This window comes from Protomyctophum parallelum (genome assembly GCF_964188405.1).
Source record: "Protomyctophum parallelum genome assembly, chromosome: 20".
Lineage (NCBI taxonomy): Eukaryota > Metazoa > Chordata > Actinopteri > Myctophiformes > Myctophidae > Protomyctophum > Protomyctophum parallelum.
The window spans coordinates 21,319,394-21,330,900 of record NC_139718.1 but is presented as its reverse complement, the minus strand read 5'-3'; the positions used below and the strand labels follow the sequence as shown (position 1 = coordinate 21,330,900).

At 42.7% G+C, this 11,507-nt stretch overlaps 1 protein-coding gene across 1 annotated transcript; it reads right to left on the bottom strand.

Annotated features, from left to right (window-relative positions):
* Positions 1-9,329: 9,329 nt before the first annotated feature.
* On the bottom strand, positions 9,330-9,458 carry tunar (TCL1 upstream neural differentiation-associated RNA; the record flags this gene model as incomplete). Its single annotated transcript, XM_083791643.1, has 1 exon — positions 9,330-9,458. The coding sequence occupies one exon, from the start codon at positions 9,456-9,458 to the stop codon at positions 9,330-9,332; it is 129 nt and encodes a 42-aa protein (XP_083647769.1).
* Positions 9,459-11,507: the final 2,049 nt, after the last annotated feature.

Below are 11,507 nucleotides of genomic sequence, written 5' to 3'. Positions count from 1 at the left end.
GTACCCAAAATCACACAAAATTGACGACACCCCTTTCTGTGACGCACGCAGAACTGCTTTGCCCCTAGTGGTGTCACATTCCAGGAGGACAGAACTGCTTTGCCCCTAGTGGTGTCACATTCCAGGAGGACAGAACTGCTTTGCCCCTAGTGGTGTCACATTCCAGGAGGACAGAACTGCTTTGCCCCTAGTGGTGTCACATTCCAGGAGGACAGAACTGCTTTGCCCCTAGTGGTGTCACATTCCAGGAGGACAGAACTGCTTTGCCCCTAGTGGTGTCACATTCCAGGAGGACAGAACTGCTTTGCCCCTAGTGGTGTCACATTCCAGGAGGACAGCACTGTCCAGGAGGACAGCACTGTCCGGCTTTCCTTTGTGGTGGGAAATATTGCTCGGTGCTGAGTCTGCCTTAGTGGCCATCGCAGCGTTCGGCACGGTGACTCGCTCAGTAGTGCCTCTCGTTGCTCAAGCATGCAATTTACGTGAGATCTTTCACACACTTTCCTACTAGGCTGAGGAGTATATCCCACCCTTTTCATATTGGCCTGTTATAGGCAGCGCCACCAACAGGTGGATTTTTGCAAAACACATTTTGGAACAAAATGCCTCAAATCATCCAATTGCCATCAAAGGCATAAGAACTTTTCACATTGGCCTATTATAGCGCCACCAGGAGGCCACAACCTGACCTGCCCTGGTGGAGACCTGTGCCCCGAGGGGCACTTCTTCTAGTTAAAATTGTACTGGACCATACGAAAACCAATTCCATCCACTGGGTGGGAAGCAATAGTATTTTCTAATCCATCCAAATGGGAAGTAGAAAATGAGTGTAAAACAGGATTGTTCTTATCAATGGTATTTATTTATATATATCTTTATATGCAGCAAAACATTGTCATGTTTGAATGATACTTTCATATTATTACCCATCAAGGGGAATCATAGTGAGACGATGATTGGGTATGGTGCTCTCTGGGTAATATTAAATTTTTGGATTTATCTGCATCTTATTTGGATTAAAATAAGACATCTCTCTGTACTATTTGAAATGCTGCTTGCCTATCAGCATTAAATTCAAACAATATACTGTTAAGGTTTGGACAACCGTTCAATGGTAACGACAACAGCATAGAATCAGCAGGGTTGAGAATGTCTTGTTGATTCGGTGTGGTTGTATGGTGAATAGATTTATCAACTACTGACTGATGCTCTCTGAGAAAGCATCACAAACCGGTGTCAGCTCGACTAGATGGAGATGGAATGTGTGTAAGAACAATCTGCCTGATTGAACCATCCTTTTGCGGCACGCAGCAATCTCCCACACATTGTTCACTAAAGCATCTTTCAGCTTCAATAAGGGAATGATCCCAGGCTATGTTGTCTCTAGGAATCCAGGTGAGACAATAGCTTAGAGAAGGCTCCTGGGCGTGCGTGGGTTTTAAGCAGCTGCGCTTCCGCAAAACAGCACTGTTTTCTTGGTTCATTGCCTAATCCGATATATGCAGAAAATGTTTTATTTCTCTCTCTCTCTCTCTCTCTCTCTCTCTCTGTCTCACTCTTTAGCTCTCTATACTGTATGACTCTCTTTCTTTCTCTCTCTCTCTGTCTCTGACTCATTCTCTCTCCCCCAACAGGATTATTCCAGTCTGTTCCCAGTCACAGAGCATTCTTAATGGAGGGGGGAATTATTCTGACACATATATGACCTAAATGATAACAAACGAAAAGGAGATGGGAGTATAAATAAACTTGTTAAGGATTATTTGGTTTCTGCCTCTTTGTCCTGCCAGCTTTATACACCCCCACCTCTTAGTTTTTCAGATTGATTTAGAGCTAGACTGAGAAATTTGTCTCGTAGAGTGAAACGCTGCAGACTCACAAGTTATGTTTCTTTTCTGCTTCCATTTCCTGTTTCCAGCAGGCCTCAGTCAGAAGTTTCCTCTCTGCAGCTGAGCCATATCAGACATAGAAGAAGCAACGGTTCTTCAAAGAATTCCCATCACATTGAGTCTTTGACTTTCAGGTAAGAGTATTTATGTGGCTGTTCAACATATTTATCTCCGATTTTATGAGGGAAGGGTGATTAAAAAAAGATTTTGCAGTTTGCTCTACTGTAACTAAAGCAGCAGTACACCGTTTTGTCCATACAGTAGAAGCTTATTAGCTTTTGCCAATATATTTGCCAATATATATATGTAAAAAAAAAGAAGAAGCTTTGTTTCAGTTTCAGAATGTTTTGTTTAGGACATTTGTTTGTTTGATTTTCAACAAAATGGCGCATTCCAAGCATGGTTAGGAAGAAAGGATGGGATCATTTTGTTAATATTATAATTTTTACTTATCCTTGTGTTACCAACAAGAGACAATTCATTATGACTTCAAATATATTTTTCATACACATAACTGTACATACTGTAAATAAAACATATAAATAGTTCAAATCACATTTGCTTTAGGAAATGTAAGTAAACAACAAACATAGTAATGATTTTGCGATTATGAATACATTCTAAAAAGACTGTCCATGTTCTTCCTATTCTTTCTTCTGTCTTATTCTGTAAATAGAATATAAGCATTTCACCATAGAAAAAAAACAGACTTTCCACCAATGCCATACCATATCATGTACTACAGTAGTACTCATGATTTCCGTTTTCTTGTACATTTTCCACACTCTTCTGGCTATACCATGGCAGATTTGTTCTTGCAAAGTGAGTTAATATCAAAATCCATAATATGCGTTTTCCTTGTCTACATGACCTCTGGATGATGAGATTGAGATGCTTTGATCTCAGGCACTTACTGAAATCGTGAGGTTGTCCACTAAAATACACATCTAAAAATGTACTATTTCACACACACATACTTTATTGTAGCCTGCTCTATTATTAACTATGCACTCTTAATACATACCCGACATGGTTATTTCATAAAACTCCATTCTGTTTTACTCTGCTAAGATAGTATTAGTGATCAATTTATCATAAATTGACCTGGACTCTCTCTCTCCCATGCATAAAGCGGCTAAGAAACAAGAATAGTGATCTTTACATTTTATATGTAAAGTTTATATACTGTAGCTGAGTGAGCTGTTGAGCAATCTGAGAACCCATTGGCAAAAAAAGGAAAAAAACAACTGCCGTTTGTTTCCTTGAATTTGCTTCTGGGAATGGAATGTGGATAACAGGATGTTGGCCCATTTTGTCCGCCCTCAGCCCTCCTCTTCCGTTGGGGCGAATATGTTTTCATTCTAATCCCCAATGTACACGCGAAGGGACAAGGCCGGGTCAAGTGCATGGACGGCCCCATTAAAAAAAAAAAAAATGGAGCCCACCGATGGCCGGTCATCGCCGCCCCAGACCCCAATGACGCGTTTCGCCCCGGCACCACTTGTACTGTAATACATGTACTGCTCAAACGTGAGGCCCAGGAGTCTACAAACCCAGACTAGCACCCTCCAGGGGTTCTGTTGCTCCTTACACTCAATGAGGCCAAAGTGGTTTGAAGTGGTGATGCTGCCATCTGTAGAGCCTCATGCTCTCACTAATGGGACAGAAAAGAATATGAAAAGACTACACAAAGTGCCAATCGGCACAGGTCTCCACCAGGGCAGGTCAGGTTGTGGCCTCATGGTGGCGCTATAACAGGCTGTTGAGGAAGATTTGGGCCGGAGGTTTGTGTTGGAGGGATGCAGGTACAATGTTTTTCCATGTGTGCATACATAAGTTGTATACAGATCGATGCAGTTATAGCTAAAAACAGGAATTGGCCTGTTATAGCGCCACCGTGAGGCTGATTTTGAGGAAAAAATTGTGGCATGTCGTCCTCGGCCTAGTGAAAATGTGCGTGTATAATTTAACGGAAATTGCACACTGTGTTTGTGATTTGTGGCCTTTTTTCGAAATGGACGAATCGTGTGAGCTTTGGAAGCCAATCTTAGCCAATCAGGATGGAAGATGGGAAATGGTGCCGCTCCGTGTTGATCACATGACTATGGAGATAGTGTATACCGATTTGCGTGAAATTTGGATAAAATCTGAAGGAGTAATAATAGAAAATGTGTTTTACATATGTCGGCCTCCTGGTGGCAGTATAAAGAGCAGATGTGAAAAATTCCAGGCAAAGGTTTTTCCTTGGCCTCTAGGGAGTTGGCATACAAAGTTATCCACAGGTCCGTGCAGTTAGAGGTAAAAACACTTTTCGGCCAGTTATAGCGCCACCTTGAGTCTGAGTTGAAATTGTTCATGTGGCATTTCGTCCTCGGCCTAGTGGGAATGTGGGTGCACAATTTCACGGAAATCACGCGATGTGTTCATGATTTGCAGCATTTTGTTTGAAACTGAGCACTCCTGTGAACTTTGGAAGCCAATCTTAACCAATCAGGATGGAGTGTGAGAAATCTGAAAGACCGGTTTCGTTGAATGGCTCTAGAGAGACTGTGTACCAATTTGCGTGATGTTTGGACAAAATCTGTAGGTGTACTGTGCAAAAACTTGTTTTGCACAAAGCGGCCTCCTGGTGGCGCTATAACAGGCCGTTCTGGAAAGTTTGGGGCAGAGGTTCATCGTTGGCATCCAGGGAGTGTGTGTGCAAAATTTGGCATCGACCGGGTTAACGGTGGCCGAGATTAGCTGCTCACGGACACACGGACGGACGGACACACGGACGGAGTGCAAAACATACTCTCCCCACATGCCTTCGGCCTGGTGGAGACAATAAAGAATAGGTGCGGGGAAAGGCTATGGGGGTCACCAAATTCAGAAGGGTTCATCGGTCCTACAATCTGCCTATTAGATAATGAGATGTTTTTTATGCATTTTGGCCTGAGTAGAGGCAGGGTCATGGGGGTCACTGAAATGGTTAAAATTCATCATCCCCTATGAATGCGGTCAGAAGGTGTCGTGGCATTTGAATTTATATATTTTGCCCAAGTGGACCTAAGGGTGGCGTTAAAAGGCCACGGTGTCACCAAAACCAGTCCACCTTGATATGGAGGTGCACAGCTAATTCAGAGGCAATATATCCAATAGCTTTTTTAGACGTCTTGTTTGGGAGCAGTGACTACCGGCCCCCATGAGGAATTGGACCAGGGATCTCGGCCCCCATGAGGAACTGGACCTGAATATATATATATATATTCGCCTCGGTTCGTTCCGTTTGTATCGCAATTTTGTTTGCGCAATTATCGTCTTGCATTGACTTTGTATGTAATCGCGCCGCTCTAACCATCCAAGTCTGGCACCTTAACACCTCTTTTTTCCTCACTGTCCGTGGTGGGGGGTGGACCGCGTTGCCTATCCTCTTGTACACATGCAGATCAGGCATAGAAATGCTAATCTGGGTCCTTGTTTTCACCTGCCACGTAGGTAAGGGTATGCATGCATACAGTATACTGTACTCTGCTTAGGCTGCTTGTTCACAATGAAACCACCACCAGCCAGAAGAGAACACCCTGGCTGGCAACAGCCTGCCGTTGAAACCTTCCGCCGTCCCAGCGACAGAACACAGTTTAGCGGGGGGAGGGGGGGCGGGCCCCCATGACGATTATAAAAAAAAAATGTCTCTGTTTGGGAGTAAAGTGTTGGATCAACGTGAATGGAGTGAAATGTTGCTGTTTAAAGATGGAGTGCCGTGATTTTTTTCCACACTTAAACATGATCATCAGGTGTATTTAGGTGTATATGAGGTATAATTTTTTCAAAAAAGTGTACAGTATTTGTTAAAATGATGGTTTTATGTGGACACACCCACCAGTTCATTAGGTATGCGTGAGTTTAACCATAGCACCACCCACCTAATCCAGTCCCTCCGCCTCCTCCTTTAAGACCACCCACTTGTCCTAGTCCCTCCCCCTCCTTATAAAAGGACAGCCCATGGCTCTGCCCTTTTGTTTACAAAATGGCAAATTGGTGTCTGTAATGTAACAAAAACTCATGTTTTTGTGAATGTTAGAAGTGAACACTTCCAATATTTCTGAGATATCGTATAGGCACCATTATGCACTTATACTGCCACCATCCATGTATAGGCATATAATCCATGCATCCATACCATATCAGATCTGTTTTTTCTGATTTTTTATAATCATTTATTTATTTCCTCCAATTATATTGACCCTATTGTCGCAATCAGCTCAGCTCATCGTCCAATTCGATCATAGTTTAACAGCAGAAACAATTAGTTTGATAGATCATTTAGCCTACAATATATTGTAGGCTATTGATTTCCTCCAGCTAAGCACCCTGGCATTAAAACTGTCCTTTATCTGACTGCGTTGAGTTTCAGCAAAAGTCGCCAGATTTAAAGAAACAAGCGGCCAGGTCCACAAAAATAAGTCACAGAAATTGCCGTGAATATTTATGAAAACGTTTCAACAACACCAATCCTTTTAACAACATATTAATCTGAGGGTCCTTCACATGAATCATTGGTCAAGTCAACCACATCTCCCCTGAAAGTTACTTATATGAAAACAAGCCCAAGTCGCTTGTAATAGCCAGACATGGCAACATGACATCCAGCGCGACACAACATACTTCTAATTCTTGACTTTACAGCCTCGTATAAGTATTAGGACCTACATACATATTGACTACAACAGCCAACAAGAATGCACACTGTGACACTACACTCTGTATCAAAGCCCGACCACTGTGATTATAAAAGAAACAACCTACTCCTTGAGAACAACAAGAGCAACTATACAGCAGAGCAGGTAGGCTATAAGACTGGTTTGTTGTGGTTTCCTTCCTGAGGACCCGACGTGAACATTTACTTGCTTCCAATCTAACGAAAAACAGTCTGCTCTGCTGTGAACTGGTAATGTGTGAAATGACTGTTTGAAAATCTGCCACACAGTTAGACACACACAGAGCAGCAAAAGCAAACTGGCTGCGTTGTTCAGTTCACACGTGTGTATGTGGCAGGCAGCTCCGCCCACAGAGGTTGTCGTATTTAAAAAATATGTATAGAGGGGGAGGTGCGTGTGTGCGTGCAATATTTTTACGTCACACTATCCGTGTTTACTTCATTGGCCCGTTTGACCGTCAAGGGTTCAGCCTCCAGGAAGAAACCCTAAATACAAAGTTATTACACCATTGGACATAAAAACGACTCCAGGGTGTCTAATGAAGTACTGTCACCCCATAGACACATGAAAAGCTGGAAAAATACAAAAATTGTGGCACTCCATCTTTAAGGGTGATATAGTGTCGTTTTTGTAATAACATCAACAGACAGAAACAAACAAAACAAAAAACAATTGAAACATGACTCTATACTGTAAAATGGAAGTGGAATCCTTCACAAAGGAGCAATAACCTGATAGTTGGAAATACCAATTTCCTCATGTTTAAGGCAGATCAGTCGTTATGCAGATTACATTTCTGAATATTTCTAGTGTAACTGAGGGTGGGAGGGCTGACTCAAAATGAAAATCAATACTAGTCTCTCCAGATTCTATGTACGGACCAATTAAGGATGAACAATAATGTAATCCTTTGTTAATGCATGTTGATCTATGCATGCAAATTAATATCTGTGTTGTTTTTTAATGCTAACTCCTATTTCACAAAGCAAACTTTAAGAACATTATGAACATCCTTCTATATTTGCTCCTATGGTGTTAAAGGCATGTTGTCTATTCTCAACTATATTGATGACCCAAAGCAGACTGAAATTACATTCACGTCAGTCCAGTGTCGGATGGTTCAGGGGTAGAGTAACTGCCCACCATTGCGGTGAATAGGGGTTCCAATCCACCGTGGTACATCAGTCTTGTCGAGCATCTATATGAGCACAATTGGCCATGTCTGGGGTACGGGAAGTTGGGCCACTGCACGTACTCCTACGGGCTGGGCCAGCACATGGGAGAACATGTTAAACGGGAGGACTAGGACGGAGTCGGAAGCGCTACGTCCTCTTGGCAGGTGAGCCATGCTGTAGGGTACAACAGCAGTGGCAAGCAGTGGGGGGAAGTAATTGGTGTAGAGAGTAAATTGGGAGAAAAAGGGTAAATATAATTGGCTACTCTAGGAAGGAAACAAAATAGACTCACTTAGGAAGTTTTTAAGAAGGTTTTGGGATCCCTCAATGTTTTCTTAGCTGTGATTTGTTCGTAGGTAAGAACAGAATCTACATTTCCCTAGCAGAAAATATTTTCATATGGGGGCAGAATGACATGAAAATGTTTGAGAACCACTGGTTTAGAGTTTACAACCCAACCCAAACAAACGCACGATACCCACCACATAACCCCCACCCCACCCGCCATCACCCCCCCCCCCCCATACACCCCACCCCATATACCGACAGCCACCACCTCCATTTGACATATGGATAATATGTTAATTTCAGCTAATTTACATTGATGTCTAGTGGTGAAAGTTGACTATTGTGAGATAAATAATAAAATACATTCATGAATATTGAAAATATTGAAAATATGAAAATGTCTGTTCACTTCAGTACCTCCACAGTACTATTGATTTTTAATGTTTGGAGTCTGGTGTTCCACCATATTTAGACTTTAGTTTAGGTATTCTTGACTTTATTTCTGTGTGTGAGGTCCACACTCACCTGGGTGAACACAGGCTGTGTGTGAGGTCCACACTCACCTGGGTGAACACAGGCTGTGTGTGAGGTCCACACTCACCTGGGTGAACACAGGTAGTAAAGTGAATTCCCAATGCCTTATATGGGATTGGTGGGGTGGTTCCCTATGGTAATTAGGATATGTGGGGCGTCTACCTATGATAATTTGAATGAAATGGCACACCCATTCAAGTTACGAGGATTTGGATTCATCATCATAAGAACATGCTTACGAACAATTCTGCCTACTTAAGAACGTTTCATGAATCTGACTGGACTGACTTAGGAATTCACTTAGGAAGAAATGTAAGAGGAAAAGTTAGATACTTATTGGTGCATGAGGCCCAGTCTGCCAAGTGTTTTCCAAAAGCTCTTGATAAACTAATCTTCACAATCCTTCCCCTTACCTACAGGATTTGTTTTGCATTAGTGACAGCTGCAGATTTTGAGCATTCTAACTGGGCATCTTACTTTAACTTCATGCATTTATGTACAACTCAAAAGTGACCAGATATTTGGGATATTTTCATCTCTAGACATGCGTCCAAAGGAGTTGGGAGCCTGATATAGTCTCAACATAGTTTGTTTTCTATGCTGTAGGATACTCAACATATGGCATGGTCTGTGATTCAATTTACTACTGGGAAAGTCCACAGTCTTTGTAGTCAACATCTCTGCTGATGGTACTGTTGTAGAGTCAATTGTACTGTAGGGAGTGATCGCAAAGTCAGTGGCACTTACAAAGTCGTGTAGATGTACACAAAAATGATGACGACTAAGTTAAGAATGGTCCCAATGATGCCCAACATGGCCAGGATGGACTCCTCCTTGCCTTCCTTGTCTTGGATTCCCCTTTCCTCATCCATTACTTTTCCCTGAAAATGTCTGCAGTTTTCGTCTTAGGCCGATCTACAAAGAGAGAGAGAGAGAGAGAGAGATGTTTAACTTTGATGGTGGCTGTTGCACAGAGAAAAGTGACATTTGAAATCAGATTGGATTTTGGTTTCCATCAGTGTGTGCATTAATGTGTACCACCTAATCCCATCTTAATCGCAATCATGTGCTGCCTAAATAGGGCTGCAGTTAAGACTAACTAATAGGTGTTTTAAGCACAGACCGAAAAGTGCGTAAGATAGCAGTGAATACTAAGACAGAAGAGAAGACAGAGCTGTAGAAATATAAGAACTGATGCAGCTGTGTGTGTGTGTGTGTGTGTGTGTGTGTGTGTGTGTGTGTGTGTGTGTGTGTGTGTGTGTGTGTGTGTGTGTGTGTGTGTGTGTGTGTGTGTGTGTGTGTGTGTGTGTGTGTGTGTGTGTGTGTGTGTGTGTGTGTGTGTGTGTGTGTGTGTGTGCTCTTGACATAAGCTGCCTTTTGGAAATCAAACCAGTTGATTGTGGAGGCCATCAGGTTAGGTTTGGGTTAAGTTCAGGGAAAGTGTTACGGAAAGGTGATATGGAATGAATCGATGCAATCTCTCCAAAAGTTTGCAAAACCATTGTGTGTGCATGATGTATTTACATAGCGCCTTTATCCCAGGCGCTTTACATAGATTGTGCATTACATTCACCAATTCACACACACATTCATACACCGATTGCGGCGGAAGCCATGCAAGGTACCAACCAGCACATCAGGAGCAATTTGGGGTTCAGTGTCTTTCCCAAGGACACTTCAACATGTAGACAGGAGGAGCCGGGATTCGAACTGCCGACCCATGGATCATTGGATGACCTGCTCTACCTCTTGAGCCACAGTCGCCCCGATGCGTGCATCTAACAAACTCTTGGGCATGTAAAAATGTTGCATCTTGTGAAAGGGACATGCATCTTAGTGGAAAAAAAGAAAACATGAGCCTGTCAATACTGAACAGCAATCAACCAGTAACCACTAGTTAAATTATAGATTTAAAGGTTGCTCTGTACCATATGCCACTGTTTATAATGAATATAGGACAAAGACTATTCATATAGGATAACATCCCATAGTGTGCAGGCACCAACATGACTCACTGTGTTATTAATGTTACCCCACCAATATGTCTTTTACAGTACATCCCTGAAGGGATGTACTGTTTTTCTGTTTTTGATGGGGTGAGGTGAGAGTTCTTTCTCCACTTCAGATGTGTATCAATAGTCAATATAGTCTTTGATTGCCTCTCCTGGGGAGAGCCATAAACAGGGCTTCCCTTCTTTTGTGTAGTGTGCTGGATGCGCCCTCATGCATGAAGACGGCTGCTTGCTGCTGATACAAACAGCACTCAGCAGAAGTGTGTGTGTGTGTGTGTGTGTGTGTGTGTGTGTGTGTGTGTGTGTGTGTGTGTGTGTGTGTGTGTGTGTGTGTGTGTGTGTGTGTGTGTGTGTGTGTGTGTGTGTGTGTGTGTGTGTGTGTGTGTGTGTGTGTGTGTGTGTGTGTGTGTGTGTGTGTGTGTGCGTGCGTGCGTGCGTGCGTGCGTGCGTGCGTGCGTGCGTGCGTGCGTGCGTGCGTGCGTGCGTGCGCAGAATGTTGACAGAGACTGGGAGGGAGTGCAAGCTTTTCCAAAATCTGAGGGAGGAAACACAGGAAACGGCTTTACCGCTGAGTATACAGCTGGGCGGTGCAAAACAAACGCTCTGGACAACTTCCAGTGTTCAGTAACTGACCGCTACAATCCATAAAATGTAGGGCCGGGAGCGAGTGCCCATCATGTGGCATCTAGTGGTGGCGCTGCCCTACTCATAATCATTTAACCATAAAAATGAAATGGCTCTTGCTTTGAACTCCTGTGCTGGACAGCATGTGATGTTGTACTGTCATTGTTGTTTTAACAATCGCATATTATATTGATTATTTAGAACATTTAATTATATAAACAAATAGGCTCGGACAGATTCTATTAATCAAAGTTTTATTTATAATGTGGATTTTTTCACATAATA